Below are 23,896 nucleotides of genomic sequence, written 5' to 3'. Positions count from 1 at the left end.
GGATCTATCTCAGTGGTGGGCAGGTGAAGGCTTGGACAGGCTCATGAGAGCTGACTGTTACATTTTCAGGAATTTTTGAAGGTGGTTATTAAACGGTTGTTAGGTTAAAATTGTGCACACTGGGAGTGTTTTACTCCACAGAAATTGCCAAGCACTACAAATCAGGGTTGTCTCTTTTTCTCTTGTAGAATCAGTTGTTAAACATTTGCCATCTCACCACTGGACATAAGCATGTTGAAGGAGGAATTGAATAGGAGAAAAGAGATAAAGAGAAATCAAAGATGACTCCAAGGCTTTTGGACTGACAGCACGTTACCGTGAGCAACAGAATTTGGAAGGATGCAAGATGATAGAAGAATTTAAGAGTTCACATCACAGAGAGAGGAGGGAAAACTTCTTTTTGGGTTTGAGGAAAAGGACATTTAGGGAAAGAAGAAAGAGAATAAATTTTTATTCTTAAAATCAGGATGGGGGGTTCACTTGACCTCAAGAGGTGATAGAGAACCTCAATAAGGTTGTGAAGTCGAGGATAGACCAGAGCCCAGAAGACAGAATAACTCTGGATGCATGGAATAAGGTGCTTCATGCACAAGTCCCAAGGCGATGGATGAGAGCTATCCTGATATGGGTAGATTGGACTTGTTTCTCACATTCTAGGGAGATGAGGAGCTAGTTCCCATGGCCACTGCTCAGGACCATGTATGAAGACCCAGCTCTGGGGGCATCGCGGACTGTGGGAAGGAACAGCAGGAGAGTGTGAGCAGGCAGGTCTCCAGGGAGGGGAGGCATGTGGAGCAGAGTCGTGGAAGCTTCTAGTTGGCTCCTTCTACTAGGCCGGGCCCCTCAGGGAAGGAAGGAGGCAACAGGCACTGAGGGTGGCATGTAGCAGGAGAGGCAAGAAGGAGCTGTGGGAAACATGTCCACATTTCACTGTCTGCTCATCATTACGGAAGTCTTCCCTGTGAGCCTCCTCTGTTCCCGGTGCTGTTCTCCTGGGATGCCTGTTATGAGAGGACAGGCAGCCATTGAAAAGGACTCTGCCACCTCAGCCTTCCTCCCCAAGGCCTGGTACCCTTCCCCATCCCTTCCACTCTGTCACTCAGAAGGTCAGAGCAGGAACAGCTCTCAGAGCAGCAGATCCGGGACTTCTCAACATTGCTCTAAAATGTGGATTCTTTGCCCCTGGAGCCCCAATGTTCTAATAACCTAGAGATGGTCTCCACAGGAGCCACCCACTCAGCTGCCCCTCATTCAGCCTCTCCCTTCCCACTTCTACCACAAAACCTCTAGGACTCTGTGGACACTCTGAAAACTCTTGATCCAGCCCACCTCCTACAGGACCCCACACTGTTCCTGGGATTGAGAACCTCCTAGAGGATCCACGATACTCCTGAGGGTATTGAGGGAGATGTATCCCCTTCTCCTCATTCCACGTGGGCCCTGACTCTGTGTGACCTGTGAGCTGGCCCCTCTTACTGATTTTCCCCTTTATGGAACAGACCTTGTCCTGCACTCCCTGCCCCACAACTTACAGTCAGGCCCTCCGCTTCCTGTGGACATAGAAGGCAGAGACACCGATGGCCAGCAGCACCTTTGTGCCTAGGAGGAAGACAACCAGAGGGGTAGTAGACAGCTCTCGGCCTGGAAAGCAAGGGACAGGAGGAGCCATTAGAGGGGCCACACAGGAGTCATTCCCAGGCCTCCACTGACTCCATCTGAGGCCACCTGGGCCATCAGCCTTCTGAAGCTTTTGAACCTGCGTCCTGCCCTGCACTCAGGCTAGAGGCAGAAATCAGGGTTCAGAGGTTCCTCATTCTCACTCACCCCCTTCTCAGGCTGCCAGGGCTTGTACTTCTATGGAACACATATTATTATCCTCATTCTGATGAGGAAACTGAGGCTCAGAGAGTTTGGGGGGGGGGGGTGCGTCACAAGACTAGTGGGATTCAATCCTAGGGAAACCCATCACTTTTGTCCTGTGAAATGACCCAGAGATCTTCCCTTGTGGACCAAGACAAGTCCAGTGTCTCAAGGTCGTAGGAATGAATGTGCTCACCGTGTGCAAGTGGAGTGAGGACAGGTTGCACAGTGGGTGAGAGAGCTACAAGGCTGCCCTTGTTTATACTAGGGGTGAGGCTGGATGACCAAATATTCCAAGGAGCTGACGAAGGCCTCAGGTAAGCTGACCTCATGAGACCTGCTGTCTGGAGAACACTTGGTGAGTCGAGGAAATGGGATCTCACGCTGGGGAGGGGCTCCAACACCATCCATCCCACTTTGAACCCAGTGAGGATGGCAGATGAAATCTTTCTGTTTGCCCTGGAAAACTATCTGGAGAAGCACACTGTGGGGTTCTTTTTATTTACAATGAGCAGTTTTGCTTTTAAAATTAAATAAACATATTAACATAATTTTTAATAAATCAAATCATCCTTAAGGAAGGAGAGGAGACGTCACCCTCTTTTGCTCCTGGGGCTGTTGGAGGATGACAGTTCTCATTGAGCGGCTCTCTGGGACTTACTCTCAGGTGAAGGGAGCTGCATTGCCTGAGTTTGCACCTCCTTCTGGGGGGCAGCTCGCATCAGAAAGACTGGCTGAACTGGAGTATAGAGGCTCAGCCCTCTTCTCTCCATTGAGAACAGCTCTGAAAGACCCCCAGGCTCTACAGCTCTGTGAGACCGCTGAGTCTTTGTTGTGCCTGCTTTGTAGGTCAACAGCTCCCTCTCCCAGGCCTGCTCCTTCACAAATGCATGTTGATCCTGGCAGCACTCCACAATAAGCTTCTACATTCTCATCTCCTTTTCAGAGTCCGCCTCCCAGAGGACTGACCTAGGGGAGTTCATCTGGGAGTGCTCTGGAAAGTAAACTCTAAATGCAGATTTGGAGCTGGATCACTGGGCTGGCCAAGAGGACCCCAGCACTGTCAGGAAGTGGAGCAGAGGGAGGCCTGGGCTTCCCCTCGTGGTGCAAGTGTTCAAAGTTCACCAGTTGTGAACTGGGTGGGTATGACCAGAGGTAGGGAATACTTTGGGTCAAGCATTTGAAATTCAGTTGGGAAATGGTCATTATAAGGACTGTAGAATTGCATGGCTGTTGCTGGGGCATCAGTCCTTTGGAGAAAGACAAGGAAAATTAGAGAGATTAGTCCCCTGTTAAGGTTAAGTGTGAGAGCCAGAGGACTTCCTGGCAGCACTGCAGAGTCTTATCTCCTAGAGCCAGAGGGCAGAGGATGATGAGGATTGGGCCCAGAACATGATTATGTTAGCAGAGCTGCAGAGGAGGTTGAATTCTCAACTTCACTGGGCCTGCTCTGCCAGAATAGGGCCCTGATGGGAAAGGACACACCCTGATACGTGGGACAGGCACATATTGGACAAAGCACTCAGGAATCTTAGGTGACTCCTGTGTGCTGAGGACAATGCCCGCAGCACAGCTCCTTGTCTCCAAACACAGCCTCTCCAACCACAGGAAAACACAGAGGGAAAAGTAAATTGTACATAAAACTTGATCTCAGTATCACTTGAAAAAATCCTAGAACTGCAAAATAACTATGAGTTAATGAGAAATATCACCAAACCCTAGTGCACAATCGGTCACTAGGCTGCCAACCCAGCCTCAACCTGCCGCCAGGAAAAGCGACAGGGCAGCTAGCAGAGGAGCCTCAGAGTTATTGGGAAATCCCACCGCCAATATTAAATCTACCTTAAATTTGAAAATGTTGGAAATGTGTCCTCCAGGTAGGAGCACAGATCATAGGAAATGGTTTCAAAGTCCACCTGATTGAGGGTTCTTTCTCACAGAATCCTCAGAATCTGTGAATATGTTACTTACATGGTAAAAGGCATAGTATTGGTGATTAAGTCAAGGATCTCAAGATGGGGACACCATCCTGGGTTATCGAGTGGAGCCAGTGTGATCACAAACATCCTCATAAGAGAAAGAGAGAGGCAGGAGAGTCAGAGAAGGAGATGTGAAGACAGAGTCAGAGGTCAGAGTGAGGGGGGCTCTTACCGAGGAATGTGGGCCTCCTCTAGGAGCTGGCAAAGGCTATGACAGGGAGTCTCCCCTGGAGCCTCCAGGAGGAGCGCAGCCCTGAGCCCATTGTAGACTCCTGACCTCTGGAACCGTAAGGTTGTAAATTCATGCTCTTTAAAGCCACTAAAACTGTGGTGATTTGTTACAGCAGCAATAGGATCCTAATACAAGGAGGTTGGGACATATAAAGGACAGATGTGACGAAAGGGCTAGGCTCAATTTAAAGTGCATAACTTCTAGGGCAAAAAGGCAAAAAGAGAAGGGAAAAATACTGTTTGGGAGTTGAGTAGGAAAGAAAAGAAGGAAATGAAGGGAGGGAAATTTAAGGTTCTGAAAGGGAAAGAAAAAGTAAAAACCTCAGAGGCCTCAGAACCTTTCTCCCACTGTCAAAACCAACCAACCCAAACTCCATTGACACACCTGGGTTATGCTGTATTGAAAGAAGAGAGAGCCATTAAGCTAGAAATATTGTATAATACGCCAATACCATAAAAATGGACACAAAGATGTGCGTCCTCACATTAGACCCATTGCACCCAGGACTGCAGTGGCCGAAGCCCTCAGACACCTGGGGAAGCCTGGGCATCCTGCGGCAGCAGGGTCACACGGGCATCTTGCACTTTGCTCCAGCCCCCAACCTAGACAATCCAAAAACCATGTCCAGCCTCAATACACTAGCAAGCCTTTCGTTCAGGCACACTGAGAGCACCTGGAAGTAACAGCCCTTGTCTGAGCCTTTGCAAAGATGAACACTAAGGAGCAAACCCAGCTGATCCAGACAGGATGGTGAAGACCCATCTCTCCCTGATCTCCCTGCTGACCCCAGAAACAACACGAGGTACCAGCACAGGAGGACTCTGGAAGGAGGATGAGGAAGCAGACTGGATGGGCCCCTGAGGACTGGAGTGAGAACACAGTCCCTGGGGGTCTAATCCCCCTCTCCCAACTGCCCAGCACAGGAGGAGACCAGGATGGCATTAGACAAAGGAGAAGTGTAAAATCAGTCATCACATTCCTGCCTCAAGAAATGAGAAAAGGAGGAACAAAAGAAACCCAAAGCAGGAGGAAGCAAATAGCAAAGAGAAGAGAAGAAAAATCAATGAAATTGAAAACAGAGAAGCAGTAGAAAAAATTCCTGAAAGGAAAAGCAGCTTCTTTGAAAGTATCTATAAAATTGAAAAACTTTTAGCAGGACTGATGATAAACAAAAAGGAAAAGTGACACATTTCCAGCATCAGGAATGAAAGAGGAGGCATTGCTACAGACCCCGCAGATGTCAGAAGGATAATGAGGGGAGACTGTGAGCAAGCCTACAGGCAGATGTGACAACCAGAGAAAACGGACCAAATTCCTCACAAAGCACAGCCTACCACAATGCACTCAACATGAAGTGAATAATTTGAATAGCCCTAAACATCAAGGAAACTAAATTCATAAACTAAAACTCATGAAAAAGAATCCTCAAGACCCTGACAATTTCACAGGAATATTCTACCAAGCATTTATAGATGAAATGCTTTCATTAAATTTGTAGACGAAATTAAACCAATTTTGGTGCAAAGAAAACAGTTATAAAAGATATTTGGGAAAATGTGAGCATATGCTCCATCTTAGATGATATTAGAGAATTACTGTCAATTTTATGAAGTGTGTGATGGTATTTGTTTTGTAGAAAAACCAGTCTCCTTAATGATATGACCACACAATAGTGGGTCCACTTGCACGCAGTTGTGCATAAATGACAAGTTATTAGTGGACACAGTTATGCAACTCTGTCGTCTTTTGTGTTAAGGGAAATTGTCTTCCTTTCCCTATCTTTACTCTTCTTTCAGGCAGGGTCATGGACACTCGGTGTCCCAGAGTTGACCCAGCAGATGAGGACAACACCCTAGAGCAGATGGAAGGAATGTGGCCCATTGAAAGGTCTTCTGGAGTAAAGACTCCTGGGAACCTGACCTGACTCCCTCTTGACATTACCTGGGAGAGAAATAGGACATATTCTGTTCATAGAAAGGGGAGCTCTGTAGGTCCTTGGGCAATGCCCAGCTGGGGGCATTGCTCTCTTATTGGCACCTATTTCCTGCACAGGTTGGTGGTCCCTGTTCTCAGGGACTCAGATTTACCTTGCTTAGGTTAGCCCAATCTCCTGGTTTAACAGCAAAAAGTCTTCAACATCATCCCCCACCTTGGTCCCTGAGCCTCTTCTGTAAAACTCCAGATCCCCAGGGTGGTTGAAGCAGGAAAAGAGATCACAGATGAACTGGCATCTGCATATAGTAAATGTGCAGTGAGTGGTTGTGATTATTACTGGTACATTGTCAGAAATCAGGGGATAAAGGAGGCCGGTGGTGTGACGAGTCAGGGTCGACCAGATGCCTGGTCCAGACTCAAACCTCGTGTCCTCAAGACTCTGCTTTCCAGAATTTCACAGAGTAGTAAGTGCAGAAAGCTGCGGGGGAGATATTACTAATGTGGGTAGAAAAATTTAGGATGGAATAGAGACTAGGCAGAAGTTAGAAAGAAGAAGGAGGAGGGAGGCAGGCTGACATGGATGGTGACGTCACCATTGTCAGGTGAAGAAAGCAGGAGGCAGGACGCTATGAACAGGATAAGCTCCCTCCCTCCCTTCTTTCTTTACTGTGTGTTTATGTCAAACATCTATAAAAATATGCACCAAACTCTTACCAGCGCTGACTCTTGGAGGGTGGGATTTAGGGGAGGGGAGCTCAGTTCCAAATGGGACTTTATATTTATAGACTTCTAGATTATTCTATAATAAGCAATAATTGCTACTTTTAACATTTAAAGAAACCCAAAATTTAAAAAGAGCCACGTCAGTAGGAGTGGAGGGCTCACCAGGGGTTCCACCTGTGTCCTGCTCCTTCTGGTGGGCAGAGGCCTTCAGCATATGCTGTTTGCTGATCGCCGGCTGTCTGTCATGCTCGACCTGGCAGGTGAGCACCACATCCTCCCTGTGGGCAGATGAGTTCACCAGGAGCCAGCTTGTCCAGTTAAACGTCCCATCCTTGTTCTCTATGAGGGTTGAGGCTGTTTCTGTTCGGATGATTTTTCCGTTCTCCAACCAGGTCAGCTTTAGGCGCGGAGGGTAGAACTTGTTCGCCTGGCAGGTGACGTTCACCAGGTTCCCTGCCATGGGGTGTTGGGAAACCTCCAAGGTGGGCGGAACTGAAACAGCAGAGGGCAGAAGCTCTGACCTTATGGAACAGACAGATCACAGAGGAGGGCTCCATAACTGACCTGCCACTACAGATGGGAATCACACGGGGCAGTGCCAGGCATGCAGCAGGTGCTCAAACGGTGAAGGTACATTCTGCATATGAATGAATCACTAAGCACAGCGCCAGGCACACACTAGGTGCTCAGGGGCTAGTAGCTCCCATTAGGGTCACAATGACTGAAATCAATAAGCACAGCCCTTGGCATGCAGTAGGAGATTAATAACGGTAGCAAAATATATAAAATCACTAAGCACATAGGGGCTGGGCTTAGAGTAGGTGCTCAGTAATTGCAGATGTTATTGGGAAAGTAGATGACATCACCTAGCACAGAGCTTGGCACATGGCAGGGTTCCACCTGGCAGCCACCACTAAAACAAGAGTGAGTGACCAGCATATCCAGGTGCCTGGTGATTGGGAAGGAGTGTCAGGAAGTGGAATCAAGGCAATTCAGGCCTGGAGGAAACAGCAGGGGGAGGAACTGGCTTGGGGGCTTGGGGACAGGTGCGGGCTTGGGCTAGGGGTGAGAGACGTGTACCTCGGATGGTCTCAGACAAGTTGGCCGTCCCACGAAGAGGAGGGGCCCCCTTCAGAGTGATGTGGGCCACTTCGCAGATGACCTGGGAGCGAACATCCCCCGGGGCCAGCACCACCTGGGCTGTGCTGGAGATGCTGTAGGACACGCTGTTTCCCTCTGGGTCCACGTTGGTCTGGGAGTCTGGGAGCTCATTGCCATTTTTGAACCATTTCAGGGTGATGTTTCTGGGGGAGAAGCCGTGGGACTCGCAGGTGAAGCTCACTGTCTGCTCGGGCGGGGCCCTCGCCGTGGGGCCCGAGACCACGGGGGCAGAGGGTTTGGCTACAAAAGGAGCATTTGTAAACAATAAACATAACTGTGACTGTATCACTGATCATAAGTGTGTGACACTGTTAAGAAACTTCACAGGCATTATTTTTCACTCCTCCTATTACTGCTGGGAGGGCGGGTCATCCTCATCTCACAGAGGAGGACAACAGGCTCCAGAGGTGGACTCTGAGTAAGGGGCACGGACATGGAATTCCAGGCCTGAGTTCAAGATCCACCTCTTGCTCTGCCAGGTGAATTCCCACCAATCTGGGCACAAGAACACAATTACTAGTGGGTCTCACTCTGTATTAACTGTTCCTGGCTGGCCTCCCCTGGAAACCTTACCTACTTCAGAGAAAGCCTTTACAGGAGTGAATGCATGTGAGCAGTGGCACAGCGGGACCACCATGAAACCTGGAACCAGGCTGGCCGGCTGATGAGAGGAGTGGCTGGGGCACATCCCAGCTCCTCCTCTGTGAGATGGGGCAGCTGGCATTTCACCTTCCCGGGTTACAGTGAGGGTTAAATCAGGCATTGGAAGCATTTTTGCTTTCAGTAAAACAGAAGATGCTTCACAAAAATAAACAAACATAGATGTATCTTTAACCTAGACTTAATTCATATCCAGAGCTCTCCCTGCAGGTTTTTATGAATTTACTCCATAGTTTTCTTTCTTTCTACAATTGATCCAGCAGGGTCTAACTGTGCCAATGCCTGAATTGGAAAGAGTCGGGGTGAAAGGATGTTTTTCTGAACCTGGATTCTTCTTTCGTGTCAGTTTTGGGTTGCAAACAAAGATCACTGAAACTGAGAAAGTGAAAGGCAGTTAATCTCTTAATTGTTGTTAAGTCAGAAGAGACACAGACACAGGCCTATGGAGCAGTGTTCTGAAACACACACAATTCAGTGAGTCTAAAGTGAGGGCAGCCTCTCCCTGTAGACGAATCCTATAGAGTGTCTCCAAATTGTCAGTTAGTACCCAACACCATCTGCTACAGTCACAAATATTTGCCTTTGTGAAGAATAAACTTGCTCCCTAAAACTTGTTAAACATTTTGAGGACATATTAAGGAGCTGTCACTTGAATGAGTCAAATCATAAAAACACCAGCAGCTCCGATGCCCCAAGACAGATGAGATGCTGTGATCCATCACCATTTATGGAGAGCATCTTGGGAGTCTGACCTTGTCTGATCCCTCTGGGCTCCTCAGCTCCTTAATCTGCCCGCCAGCCCTGTGAGGGAGGCCCGAGTGTGGTCGAATTTATGGGATGACGCTCAGAGAGGAACAGGGCTGGCCGAGGGCGCACAGCGGGTAAAGGGCAGAGCGCATCTCACCACACACACGGCTGATTCATTTTAGCGTCTCTGTTTTTCATCCTGAGCCTCAGTGTCTGTTTCTCTACAAAGTGGAGCAAGACACCACCTTCGAGATGGGGGAGGATGTGTGTAAAACCCGCAGCCTAGTATATAGTAGGTGCTTAATAAATAACACTTGTGATTGTTATCATACGATGTGGTCATGTCTGGTTCTGAAATAACCTACTAGTTTTAGGTAAAACAAAAGCTTTGCGGAAACACCAAGAAAAGTCTTGCACCCTGCTCGTGCAGCTGCCATAAAAAGCTCAGTAGAAACCCCTGATATATGATTCTCTCTCTCTTTTTTTAGTGATCCCCTCAGAAAACAAATTTGGCGAACTGGCTTTCAAAACACACAGGCGATCACAGGCATTTCCTGCAGATCAGCTCTTTACAGAAAACTGAGAAACTGAAAGGCTGGAGGACTGATTTCCTCAGCGACATCTTGGTGGGTGGAGGCAGGGGGTGCTGAGGGCTGAGCAGAAGTGTTTGCAGGGATCCCAGCCTGTGAGGCACATGTGTTTAGAGATGGGAAGCTTTCCCCAGCAATGAAGCTCGGATCTGAACGGGGTGTCTAGGCTGCCCATCCTCGGGGTGGAGAGGGCAGGAAGCTGCACTCAGCCCCAGGAGCACCTGGGAGGGGTCCTGACACTCCACTCGAGCTTATGTTCTTGGGCTCCGAAGAGCCGTCAGGGGCACCTGCTATTCTGAGGCACCCACAGCCCAGAAGCTGCTCTCGCAGCCCCAGCGGCAGGTGGAGCCACTGTTGTCAGGGGAAGAAATACAGCTTTTCCTCTGTGACCTCAGAGAACATCTAGCTCAGGGCTTCTCTGCCCTGGCTGTGCGTCGGAAAACTCTGAACTAGTTACAAAATTCAGCTGCCCAGGCCCATGTCTGATCAACTAAGGCAGAATTTTCAGGGTGGAGCAGGAGCTGGGGATCTTTGTCAACATTTCCCAGGTTTTTCTAATGAGCAGCCAAGGTTGAAAGCCACCCAACCCCAGCCCCCAAACCTGGTTTGTACTTGAGACCTAGAGAGGAAAGTGATCATCCAAGGTCCCATGGCTTCACACATCACAGGTCACACTGATGGAACGTTACTACACACCAGGCACTGCTCTGAGCACCATGAGTATTCCTCCTTCCGCCTGGCTGCTTGTCAGGACGGTACCATCACTGACAGATGAGGACATTCAGGCCCAATATGGGGAGTGATAAGTCAGAGGTCACAGAGCTGGGAACTGGCAGAGCTGAGATGTGAGCCCAGGCAGTCAACTTGGCCCATGCTCTCAACCATCGCACACTGATGCTCTGTGACACCCGACACCACCACATCTGGGGCTTTCTAGATGTCTTCTCCAAACCTCACAGACCCCTCGTTGGTGGCTGTGATTACCCCACTTCACAGCTGGGGAGACTGAGGACTCAGGGAAGCTGACTTGTCCGAGACCACACAGTTTTGGGGTGACAACACCCATCGCTCACCGAGTGTCTGTTTTCTCTCCAGGCTCCTGTATCCCTCATTGCATCCTGCAGAGGCTGTGTGATCATCCACCTTCTACAGGTGAGGACACTGAGACCCAGCAGAGGGCACTGGGTCCCAGCCTTGACATCACGACTCTATTTGGGGGTGATGCTCTGTGCTGGCTGATTTACACAGAGCGCCTCAGATCCTTTCAACTCTCCTAACAGGAATCCATGATTATCCTCATTTTACAGTTGAGGATACTGAGGCTGAGAGAAATGAAGGGACTGTCTCCTCCCCCCACTGCATCCCAGGGGGAATCTCCTGTGAACCCCAAGGTTTCATGTCCATCACAAGGCAAGTGCTCACCTCCATGAGCCCCTGCACCGACCACCACCCTGCCTTTCCCTCTGAGATCCCTGCCTTCAAGCATTTACAGGGAGGAGTCCCTTCAGAGTGCCCAGGCTAGTGATCCTGCAGCAATAAAGGGAGGACACGGGCTCCTGACAGCTGGTCTAGATAATGAACTCTTGCTCTCGCAGGGCCCCCGCACCTCTAGGAAATGCCTCCTCCTCGTCCTCAGTCTGCAGACTCAGGAACGGGCTGCACAGTGTTGCTGGGAGTGCGGGCCCCTCTCTGCTCATCCACACTGCCCTTCCCAGAGCTGCTCCCGCAGGCTGCTCGGTGAAGGAGCAACATCACCACACTGGGGGAGACTCCTGAGTGCTGTGACGCATGCTGAGCCCGGTGTTTTAGTAACAGGCTTAGCCCATCATGAGACACCTGCAGGATCTGTCTGACCTGGGGTTGGAAAACTAACCCTGCTTCCCACATAGGACTTTTTATAAAAATGTGTATAGCTGAAGAGCAGAGCAATGCAAGATTTTGAGGAGAAAGTTGGAGGTTCCTGCACACTGTGACAAGCACAGCGGGGTGCTGCAAAGCAGGGCAGTGAGTCAGGCTGCTGGGGGTTCAGCCTTGGCTCCCCTGCCTGCACAGGTCAGGTCCCCTCTCTGAGCCTCAGTGTCCTCCTCTGTTAAAGAGCTACAGCTGGCCCCTCCCTCACAGCACTGGTTGTAAGAGTAAGTGCTGTGATGGAGACACAGGTGTGGCCCACTGCTGCTCCCTGTCCCCTCTGCCTCCCTCCTTTCTCATCCAGGGCATCATCAGGGCAGCGGCTTGGGGAAGCGGAGTGAGCCCTCTACTAGGAGGCAGCACGTCTGAGTGGCAGTGCAGCCACTTACTAGCTGGGATCATCTAGGGAAGGGAGACACCTTTGGGATCTTCAGCAATATCTGCAAAATCAGGATAAAGCCACCTTCCCTGTCTATATCTGGGGTTTTGGGAATAGGAGGGAAATTTTTCAATACCCACACAAATTAAAATACACCCTCTGACCTACAATTCCCCCTCCAGTCGCATCACCTACATGAATAGGTGGTGCATGGACAAGGTTATCCCCTTCAGGGCTGTTTTAATATCCCAAGGTTGGGAGCAACTTCTATCCATGGACAGAAGACTAAAACACAAAGGATGCGATCTCCACACAAGGGAGCGTTATGCAGCTGTTGAAACACTGGGCAGCTCTGGGTGCTGGTATGGAATGCTTGACCGGGGATGCCGTGGCTGAAGTTTCGGAGAGGTTCTTAATTAACTCGGGCCTCAGGTCTGAATGAGGGGCGTTCTGAACCTTTGTGAAACTGATGGAAAGGAGAAGACTGGCTCCCTGTTCAGCTGTTTGCTGCAAGGACTTTTTATTCACGCCTACTACGCACCAGGCTCTTTGAAGGAAAGAGTGTCCAGCGATGGGCAAGATGGAAAGATGGAGTCTGCCTGAATCAGATCAGCTTCTGGAAAGATCTTTTCATTCACTGGAAATGTGACCATGGGCTAAGTCCTCTATCACCTCTTGGCCTGAGGCTCCCCATCTCTACATGGAGGTTGGGCTGGATGGGTCTAAACGCCCTTCCTGCGCTGACATTCTGGAATTCAGGATCCTGGGCCTCTGGCAGAAACCCTAGATGAGCATCTTTGCTGCCTCAGCAAGGAAGTCCTAAGTCACTCACATGGGGAACCTGTTCCCTGGGTGAGGGACATTCTGAGACGACCCAGCTCTGCCCAGAGCCTTCAGTGACTGTGTGAGTTGGTCCCTGAATCATGAGGGTTTTATGGACAGACACACAGCAGACACCCAACGTGTGCATCTCCTCCAGCCAGGCTGTCAGAATAAAGAGTGAGTCTGTGCCTCTCAGGGATTCTTAGTGTGATATTTCTGAAGATGAAATGAAGAATCATATGTTCTCCCCTCCGTGCCCTGCGAGGATTTCTCCTCACAGAAAGGAAAGAGAACGTGAGCTTCTTGGGCAAAAAGTCTTCACCTGCTGTGTCCGCTGCTGCTTCCCCAGCACCCAGAGCACAGCCTGGCACACAGTAGGTGCTCAGTAAGTGCTGAGTAAAGGGAGACTCAGCCACAGTGTGGGGCACTCTCTGGAGGCAGGGCGAGGTCTGGCCTTGTGACTGGGTGGGTCACTCAGACTTTCAGTTCCCTCGTCCCTGGAACAAAGGGCTGGACGGGATTGGAAAAGGCAAGGGTTGTGGAGCCAGGCAGATGGTGGTTCCAGACTCTTCCAACATTTACCAGCTTTGGGGCCTTGAGCAACTCGCACGACCTCTCCAGGCCTCAAGTTCCCTGATCTATAGAAGGGGGTGAAATCGGATCATGAGTATAGACACCCGCTGCCACATGTGATTCTTGTCGTTACTCAAAGAAGGGAGGGCGTTGTTTTCGACATGTTGTCACACACCAGGGGACAAAGGAGGCCCACTCTGTACTCACCACTCACGGTGAGCTGGGTGCCTGGTCCAGACTTAAACTCCATGTCAGGACTCCCTTTCCAGAACTTCACCCAGTAGTAGGTACCAGTGTCTGCTGGGGTGATGTTTCTGATGCGGATGGAAAAGTCCATGTTGTTTCTCTCTGCGTTGTCTGAAACATTTGTTACTCGGGGGAAGTGGCCTCCTTTGAAACTGTAGATTAACTCCCGGCCTGGCCCTGTCCCCCTGAACCACTGAGTGGGTCCCACGGGGTACAGGGAGGTCATAGTGCAGCGCAGAGTGGCCGTCTCTCCAGCTGCGACCGACACTGACTTGTCAGGCTGATTCACCTGCAGCTCCTCACCTGCCACTCCTGGGGGGAAACAAACATTATTTATTCATCCTTCTGTGATCCTGCCATTTTCTCAAGTGTTTTTCATTAACAGCTCTCCCTGACTGAGTGCACGCCGTGAGCCAGCCTTGAGCTCAGCACATTGCATGGACACCATGTGTAACCCTCATAACAAGGCTGGAGGTGAGACTACCACAAATGAGAAATCGAGGCACAGAGAGGTTAAGTAATGTGGCAGAGAGTGGGTGTGAGGGCCTGAGCCCTCTCTGGGGGTTTCAAGCTTCACCAAATACTTTTGGCTGTCCACTTTCTTTTTCTTTTAAGATTTTATTTTTCCTTTTTCTCCCAAAGCCCCCCGGTACATAGTGGTGTATTTTTAGCTGTGGGTCCTTCTAGTTGTGGCAGGTGGGACGCTGCACTAGCATGGCCTTACGAGCCATGTCATGTCTGTGCCCAGGATTTGGACCACGAAACCCTGGGCCGCTGAAGCAGAGCGTGCAAACACAACCACTCCGCCACTGGGCCGGTGTCTCTATTATTTTTTTTAAAAGATTTTATTGGCTGTCCACTTTCTGGCGTCAATGCATGTTGCATTTCTGGACCTTTGCATTGAATGGCATCATGAGACTTTTTAACTAATTAATTTTATTTTATTTTAATTAATTTTTTTAAAGGAATATTAGCCCAGAGCTATCATCCGCCCCAATCCTCCTCTTTTTGCTGAGGAAGATTGGCCCTAGCTGACATCTGTGCTCATCTTCCTCTACTTTATATGTGGGATACCTGTCATAGCATGGCTTGATGAGCGGTGCCAGGTCCATTCTCAGGATCTGAACTGCTGAATCCCGGGCTGATGAAGCGGAGCATGTGAATTTAACTATGCCACCGGGCCAGTCCCACATGAGACTATTTTAGACCATTGAGTTACGGATATAAGTGATGAAGAAATTTTGTGGGATAAGCATTTAACTGCAAGAACCTCTATGCATCAACTGCCCTCTTATGCAGAGATGCACATACTCATGATGGCTCTGCTCCACCAGCCTGGATCCTTGATTGAGTGATGAGCAGAGCTCCCAAAACACAATGAACAGGTGGTTTAATTAAGAAGTAAAACATTGTTTCAAGTTCCTGGGATTTTTTATCCATAGCAAAATCATTTTATATTAGTTTCCTGATCCTACAGTGTAACAAATTACCCAAAACTTAGTAGCTTAAAACAACAGAAATTTATCATCTTATACTTTTGGAGGTCGAAGTCCACAAATTGGGGTTACAGGGCTGAAATCAAGGTGTCAGCCAAACTGCATCTCTTCTGGAGCTTCTCTTCCTTGTGCTTCCAAATTCTAGAGGCTGTCCACGTTCCATGCATCACGGTTCCCATCTTCCTGCCACTCCAGCCTCTTCCTTCCGTTGTCACTTGTTCTTCTCTACCTTTGACTTTCTTCCCTCCTTCGGGTGAGAACCCTTGTGATCCAATTGGGCCAACTTTGAAAATCTAGGATAATCTCCCCATATCAAGAGTCTTAACTTAATCACTTCTGCAAAATGCCACACAAAGTAAAAATATTCACAGGTTCTGGGTATTACGAAATGGACCACTTTGAGGGGCCACTGTTTTGTCTACCACACAGATTTCTGCTGCCTATTTCGGAAACCAGTTTCCATAACAAAAACCTATGTAAATGGCATTGACACACAGGTTGAATGACAAGGCAACATATTGGAATCTGATAAAAGGGCAATTCAAGCAGTGCACTGATGAAACAGTAACTAAAATAAAACTAGAAATCAATAAGAGAAGGAGAACTGGAATATTCACAAATACGAAGAAATCAAACAACCCACTCTTAAAGAAAATCCATAGCCGAAGAAGAAATCACAAGGAAAGTAGAGAATACCTTGGGACAGATGAAAACAAAACCACAACGTGCCAAAACTTATGACATGCCTTGAAAGCAGTGCTAGAGGGAAACTGATAGCTGTAGCAGATACATTAAAGAAGAGGAAAGATCATAAATCAATAGTTCAACTATATACCTTAAGAAATTAGAAAAAGAAGAGCAAAATCAACTCAGAGCTAGTGAAAGGAAGGAAAAAACAAGGGTTAGTGCATAGCCTGATAAAATATGAATAACAGCAGAGAAAACTAATTCACCAATGCACTACAGGCTCCTAGATCAGCTCCTGGCACATAGTAGGGACCCAGGAAATGTTTGTATGATGTGTGAAGTGCCCAATGTGACACCTGCCTCAAACCCTGAAGTCTATCTTAAGTGGATGATCTCTATGGAAACTTTGTCAGATTCTGAGTTTCCCATGGGGGTGACTTCATGAAAAACAGGAGGAAATTGCATATACGCAAGACGCAGAAAGGCGAGCGGGAGAAAACGACAAACCCGCTTTCCCACAGCACCTTTCCCCACAGCCAGTGGCAGAAGCTGCAGAAATCTCATGGGATGGAGGTGGGGTAAAAGTTAAATCTGCAACCTCTGGAATCAGCTGCCTGAGTTCAGATCATGGCTCCACCATCGACCCTTGAGCAACCCTGAACTCTCTGTGCTCCTGTTTTCTCATCTGTAAGGTAGAGGGGACCATAGAATCTACCTTGGATATAATGATCTCATGAGGTAACAGCTGTAGGCGTTTCCAACAGCGTCTGGACATGGGGAGAGTTCAGGAAATAGAAGTGATTACTCATTAGATTCCTGAGGGATGGAGCCTTCAGCTGACATTAGATGATATGGATATGGACATGGATATAATTTAGACACAGATCAGATAGGCAGGAGTCTCTGGATCTCTGTCCTCCTCTCTCCCCCTCCCCTCTCTCCAGCATGGAATAGAGACTCCAAGATAGTAACGCATGAGTTTGCTTCTCTGAGGAGTTTGGGGAGCATAAGGATAAATTTAGAGAAGCAGGTGGGATGTTGGCTGAGACAGAAAGTTAAATGTCTGTTCAATGTGCATTTCATGTAGACTGAAAATGATTTGAAGAGAGCGATAAGGAAAGTCTTCTCAAAAATCCTGTGTGTGTGTACAATTCCTCACACTCACTCATATACACACAGACACACATGAATACATGCGTTCACAAATAGACACAAAAGTGTGGCCTAGCATGCTGGCAGAGAAGATTGTTTTGAGGATTAACTTAACTTATAATTCATATCAAAAGCTCAGTAACACAATTGGCACAGAGGAATCACCCAACACATGATTAACACAGGTCTGTGAACACACACAGCACAACTGGACTCTGCTGACCTCACAGTGCCACGATGCTAAGGACTATTCTTCTGTTAGCTTCTCTGTGCTTTCTGATTTCTCTACAATTAGCCTGGTCTGAGAAGCTGAGCAACATAACAGGGTTAAAGGAAAGAACTGTGGACCCGGTTGACCCGGCCTTGAATCCGGGCTGCTCCACGGCCTTAACACACACAGTTCTCCTTGCTGCTGTTTGAAGCATCATCTGTTTTGACGCCTCTGGCAACCAGCTGCAGCTGATGGATCCACAGAGAAAACTCTCAGATCCCAGATTTCCTGCTCTCAGATGACGCCCAGTCCTGGTCCTCCCGTGGTAGTTCTGGGTGGTGTACCCGTGTTTACCTGGAGGCCCTAAAAGCCCAGCGGCAGAGGGAGGGGATTCTACCCCAAGGAATGCTCACCTGTGAGTCCCAGCAGCAGAGTCAGCAGCAGGCAAGGAGGAGAGGGGTGGGGCTGAGAGGCAGGGACTAGCATCTTGGAGGCCTGAGGAGCTGCTCTGTCCAAGTGTGTGTGCTGGGGAGAACCCTGACCTCTGTGCTCTGTGGAGGGGAGAGATGGCCCACCTCCTGTGACATGAGAGGAAGTGCCTATGATGGCGTGACATGATTGTGGCAGTAACTCACTCTTAGATTCTACACAGTTCCTGCTTCTGGATTGTGAGATAGGAGTCAGGCAGAGAAGGCGGCTACAAGATGAGGAGTCACTCATCTTACATTTTCAGAGAGACTAGGACAGGCCTAGAAGAAATAATGCATCCTTCCTTCCTGGGCCTCTCCTCTCTCCACTGGGCCCTTCAGCCCATCTTGAGGTCTTCAAGGAGATTCCCCATTTGCGAGTCCCAGGCCAGGAAGGATCTACAGTTACGGGCTGTGTCCCAAACTCCCAAGCCCAAGATCCTATGATGTGGCCAGTTGTGGGCTCTTTCTGCACCAGCCTCAACTGAGAGCTACTCAGCTGGAGGAAGGAAGAAGGTTTGCCATTTTCTGCTCAGCTTTGGGATGGAACCAGGTCTGTTCCTGAAATGACTCCCTTTCCAACCCTTTATTGATGTAACTTGGTGAAACTTAGCCCAAATGCACTGTGCAATGTGGACCTCAGAACTTGTATGTGCCTGTATCCAACAAAGGGAGTCCTTTCCTGACTTCTTGCAGGAGAGGAAGTGGGTCACATGACCCAGCAATTAATCTTTCAGGCATTTATATCAAAGAAATGAAATCTCATGTCCACACAAAAACCCGTGCACAAATGTTTGTACCAGCTTTCTTTGTAATAGAAAACTAGGATCAACTCAAATGTTCAATAATAAGTGAGTAGTTAAATGAACTGTCTTGCATCCATTACAAAGAAATACTACTCAAAAATAAAAAGGAGTAAATTACTTATATGTGCAACAACTTTTAAGTTTCTCAAAGGCATTATGTTGAGCGAACAAAGTCAATCTCAAAATGTCACACACTGTAAGATTCTGCTTATTTAACATTCTTGAAATTATAGAGATAGAAAACAGATTGGCATTTTCCAGAGATTTGGTACGCTGGGGATGGGTGTCACTCTAAAGGGCCAGCACAAGGAGGACCTTTGTGGTAATGGAATTGCTCTGCATCCTGAGATGGTGGTGGTCACACAAACACACACATGAGAGGCCCAACCTAAGCAAAAGCTGGGAATGTTACAAGATTCAGCCACAAATAACAATCTCATAGTCATTGTAACATAGACATTGATGAGTAAGTTATCCAAAATTGTAGTATAATTAGATTCGAGTGATGGGGAAGAGAAAGTGTGCATGTGTGGTTTGAGGTCAGGAGTAACAGAAGATTGTATCCCCACCTTCTATAGTGTGAAGTCAGTAAATAACATCTAAGAGCGAGAAATCAAGGAGTAGCGATATAAGCAGACTGTATGCAATACAGCAGTAAAATCTAGAATAAACATTTAAAAGAGTTGAGAATAGTTGCCTCTGGGAGGTGGAAAATGATGGGAGGTTAGGGAGACTCCAGTTTCCATGTGTAGAACTCGTAGAATATTTAACTCTTTTAAACCATGTGCATATGTAACTTTGATAAAGGGAGAAACTAATTTTAGATAATTAGATTAGTGTTCTCAGAGGTACACAGAGAAAGAATGCTCATACTGTTAGAATTAGTAAGAGAGTTTTATAAGATTGATGCTTAAAACTCAATTACAATCCTATACAGTATTCAAAAACCACTGAAAACAGTATAAAAACTTTTAAAGATTCCACAAACTAGAAAGCATTATAGATAGCTCTAAGTAGGGATGCATGAGGGGAAACCTGTAAACCTGTGAATCAACGGTCATAAAGGAAAAACCTAAATAAATAGAAATGTCCATGAATGGGAAACCTCAATACTGAAATGATGTCAGTTTGCCTGAATATATATATAAACACAATGCAATCAAATACTAATTATGAAAGGGTTTCAGGAAACTTGAGAAAGTGATTAAAAAATGCATTTGAGTCAAGAATAGCCACAACAGTTTTGAAACCAGAAAAGGTGGGAAGATTTTTCCAAAAGAGATATCAAAACTTATCACAGGGACTGTCCTGGTGGTATAGTGATTAAGGTCAAAAACTCCAGTTGCACAGCCCGGGGTTTGCAGGTCCAGATCCTGAGGGCAGACCTACCCACCGCTTATCAAGCCACACTCTGGCGACATCCCACATATAAAATAGAGGAAGACCGGTGCAGATGTTAGCTCAGGGACAATCTTTCTCAAGCAAAAAGGGGAAGATTTGCAACAAATGTTATCTCAGTTTCAATATTCCTCACTGAAAGAAAAAAACTTATCATAAAGCTGTTCTAATTATGAGAGTGTAGTTTTGACAGAAAGATAGACAAGAAGCTCAATGGAACAAAGACCTCATAGACAGAACCACAAATTTATGGAAACTTGATACATGGCAAAGGTGGCCGTGCAGATCACTGATGCTGGATGATTTACCATTGTGGAGGAAAAAAAGTAAGATCCTTACCTCTTATAATCCACAGAGATGCACACACACAGCTGGAAAGTCTAGCTAGATGAAAGGTATAAATGACAAGAGCAAAACTTGATCAAAAATTAAAAACTTTTTTTCTCTAACAGAAACTCCCAAATGTTACCAACACTGCTGCTCTGGGGACTACACTAGAGGAACAAGAGGGACTGTCCCCTATGTGTCTGAGGAAACAAAGATAAGAACGTTGATTGGAAAGTTGTCCTAGAAAACCCAGAGAGAGCAGACATTTACTGTGGGAAGTCCATGTGGGAACCTGGGAGCTCACTGAGGATCGGGTCATCTGCCCAGGGCCCGCCGCAGAGGAGGATTTAGGTATGAGTTAACAGATGCATGAGTAAGTGTATGATTGAACGAGAGTTTAAATGCATGGGGAACGTATGCTTGGATGGATGGACGGATGGATGGATGGACGGAAAGATGGACGGGCGGATGGATGGATGGATGGATGGATGGGACTGATAAAAGCCATTCTAATTTTTCCTTTCTTATCTACTTTGGCCATGAGAGATAAAAAGATAAACTTTGTTTTCCATGTAAGAACCTATGAATCAGTTGACTCACCCTATGACTTGATGAAGATTCATAGGCTCTCATCTTATGAGTCCAAGATACTGATATTTTACATAGGGAGGAACCTGGGTTTAAAGAGGGTGGGTCACTTGCTCAAGGTCATGGGGGCAGAGCTAAGATAATGCTGGAGACAGTATGGTTTACCAAATGTGCTATTCTGGACCCAAACCCAAAGGCTACAAGAATTTATGATTCCTGGTGTCTTAAATTATGACCTGGAAAGATCATAATTTTTTCAACGAGATTTTCAACTGTGCAATAGAATGGATTCATAGTGAGGAAAACTAGGGGGATTTTTAAATACTATAAACATTAATTATTTCAATAGAATTCATATGAACATGCATGGTGCGGTTCTAACACTTGAACCGAGGGCTGGGAGGTCCAAATTCTGGTCCCTGCGCTGACACCATAGACAACCGCAAGGCCTTGTGCAAACCACTCCCCCTCTGTTATCAAGACAATTAAGAAATTGTCTAAAGTCCCATCAGCTCTCGTGGTCTAGTTAACACAGACTTCAGTTCCTAGTCTAGGGGAGAGAGAGTAACTCCTTATGTAGTGCGATGTGAAGGGCCTATCGGCATCTGACCCTAAAATACTTTCTTCATACTCCACCTGCCCAGGCCTACAAAATTCCATCAGTGATGCTGCTAATGGGTGGGACAGGCAGGGAAGACTTCATCCCCAGAAGGTGACTCTCTTTGCTCAGTCTTGCCTCCTCAGCACTTAGGCAAGGGTTCATACCTAGCAAAGCGCAGGACCCCGAGAAGGGGAAGCCAGGATGGCGAAGGCCTTGTAACTAGGGTGGTGCCCATGGAGAACAGGCCAGATTACCAGGTGTCATGGGCTCTAGAGTGCAACAAGCACTAATAAAAGGATGGAGAGGCTCAGATGTCCCATTCCAGCCACCAGTGAGTTCTCCTGGCTGTATGGTGTCCAGGGCAGCGTCATTGGGTCAGGAAGAGAGAGACTCAGGTACAGCTGATGCTAACTGCTTCCACACACTGAATGGCAGTGTTAGAGGCAGGGTGCACGTGTTATCTCATTTAATCCTCAAAAAAACGAATGCTGTAAAGACAGACAGCTACTAGGTATCAGAAAATGACAACAAAAGCCACTTAGAAGGAACCTGGCAGTATCAGACCCCAATTTCAATGAAGTTGTCAAAAACAACTTGCTTGAAACTAAATCTTGAAAAATATTTCAATTGTAAAAACAATTTTATTTAATTTATATTTCAATTAAATATGGAATATAATCACAAAATATACCAAGGGTTGGGAATGTAGGGAAGTTGGTATAATTTTTCCCAAAAACTTATACTATGGTACCAACAATTCCTCCTTTCAAATTTCACAAACACAGCACAATCATCACAAGCTCATTATGAAAATTTATTTGAAATAATTTGAGTGTTCTCAACATTTTCACAGGGGTTTTCTTTAACCCAAGTGTTCCTTTTTGAAGTGCCCACAGAATCATTAGCATCATAGATTGTTTTCTTCTTCTTCCATCTTCAACCACTCAGAGACTCCCCCTGTGATCCCAGCAACTCCCCAGCATCATTTGCATCAATTCTTGAAATAAACATTTTTTAGATCTCTGAGTCCACTTTGCAGGGTGTGGATTCCATTTGCACTGTGTGGTCTGACGTTGCCACACTTCAGTCAAGGCAAGACCCGCCTCCTAGAACAGAGGTCTCTGGGCTCCACACCACCTGCCCCAGGTGCCACATCCCACCTCAAATCTCAAACACTTCCCTGATGCTCTGCCTCAGGATTTCTCCATAACCTTAAAATGTCAGCAGCCCATGCAGGCACATCCCAGCCTCCCTCCTTCATGGGACAATCCTGAGGAATTGTCTATGTGGTTCCTCAGAAAGTCCCCAGTGACGTTGAGCTCAGTCATCCACAGGGGCATCCAGTTCAATAACTCATCCTTTCTTGGGCGTCCCACCTTCCCTGTCTCACCTGCCCCATCCCTTCTCCCAGCCTCTCTGGATCATCTCCCAACAACCCACACCCAAGTCCTAGGTTCAGGTTCTGATTCAGAGGAACCCAAATATAGATGCCCACAAAGACGTTTCTGTGACTGGACACCCAACTGAGATGCCTGCCGTGTAGACCAGGGTGGGGTTCTGCATGGGGGCTAATTTTATTAGTAATCAATTCACTTGTGAATATTTGTATTTTCTATGATTTTTGCTTCTCTACGCAACTGTCCCTACTCCAAGGGAATCATATCATAAATACTCAGATAAGGAGGATCCCTGAATTATCATTTTCCTATTTCACGGTCAAAGGTACAAAGGCTGAGAGAACTTAAGTAACCAGCAGGAGATCCCACAGCTGGTAAATGGCAGAGTCAGAAGCCTGAATTCACGTTAAAGTCTCTCAGTCACCAGCTTTACAACCTTGGGCAGCCCTCCATCATGGAACCCCAGGTTCCTTCTGTAAACCACGAATGCGGGAAACAGCAGAGGGCAGTGGTGCACAGTAACTGAGTCAACCCACACGACCGTGCTTCACTGACCGTGTGCTGGGCTCCTTAGAGACATTAACATGAGACATTAGCATACAGTTATTGATGTAAAATGATGTGTTTACTTCCATGAAAATAGGCACAAAAAGTGAAGGGGAAAACATTCTGTGCACTTTAATGTCCTATATACTCTTAAGGAATTAATGTTACTTGTGCAACCTCGGGCCACTAACTTGCCTTCTCCGACTTTAGAGTTGTCATAAACAATGGGATGGTCACTAAATTCCTTTTAGGCACGATAGGTCATGACCTCACTGAGTTTACAGACCTGTCACGTGTTGGTCCAGGCCAGGGAAATAAAAAAAAGACAAGAAAGGAAAAGATCAAAAGTTAGGCTCTTACTCAGGAATGAGTAATGAGCAAAAGACATTATACCGCTAAAATTTA

The 23,896-nt window shown here is 47.2% G+C and overlaps 1 protein-coding gene across 2 annotated transcripts; it reads right to left on the bottom strand.

The window, feature by feature from the left end:
• Positions 1-1,534: 1,534 nt before the first annotated feature.
• LOC139040267 (signal-regulatory protein beta-1-like) lies at positions 1,535-17,847 on the bottom strand. 2 transcript variants are annotated; one of them, XM_070485418.1, is made up of 6 exons: positions 17,775-17,847; positions 13,777-14,127; positions 7,810-8,130; positions 6,892-7,221; positions 6,721-6,731; positions 1,535-1,633 (listed from the first exon to the last, which is right to left on the bottom strand). In XM_070485418.1, exons 1-6 carry the CDS (start codon positions 17,845-17,847, stop codon positions 1,535-1,537), a joined length of 1,185 nt encoding a protein of 394 aa, XP_070341519.1. The 2 variants fall into 2 exon arrangements, with proteins under 2 accessions (XP_070341519.1, XP_070341521.1); XM_070485420.1 differs by lacking the exon at positions 6,721-6,731 and having other exon boundaries at positions 1,535-1,641.
• Positions 17,848-23,896: the final 6,049 nt, after the last annotated feature.

This window comes from Equus asinus, chromosome 15 (assembly GCF_041296235.1).
Source record: "Equus asinus isolate D_3611 breed Donkey chromosome 15, EquAss-T2T_v2, whole genome shotgun sequence".
Classification (NCBI taxonomy): domain Eukaryota; kingdom Metazoa; phylum Chordata; class Mammalia; order Perissodactyla; family Equidae; genus Equus; species Equus asinus.
Note: the sequence above shows the minus strand (reverse complement) of the source record. Positions and strands in the feature narration are given on the sequence as shown.

Coding starts and splice junctions, on each gene's coding strand:
- LOC139040267 (XM_070485418.1), bottom strand. CDS start 17,847: ATGCTAGTCCCTGCCTCTCAGCCCCACCCCTCTCCTCCTTGCCTGCTG. Junction 14,128..17,774: donor TCTGCTGCTGGGACTCACAG/GTGAGCATTCCT, acceptor GTTTCCCCCCAG/GAGTGGCAGGTGAGGAGCTG. Junction 7,222..7,809: donor CTTGTCTGAGACCATCCGAG/GTACACGTCTCT, acceptor CTGCTGTTTCAG/TTCCGCCCACCTTGGAGGTT.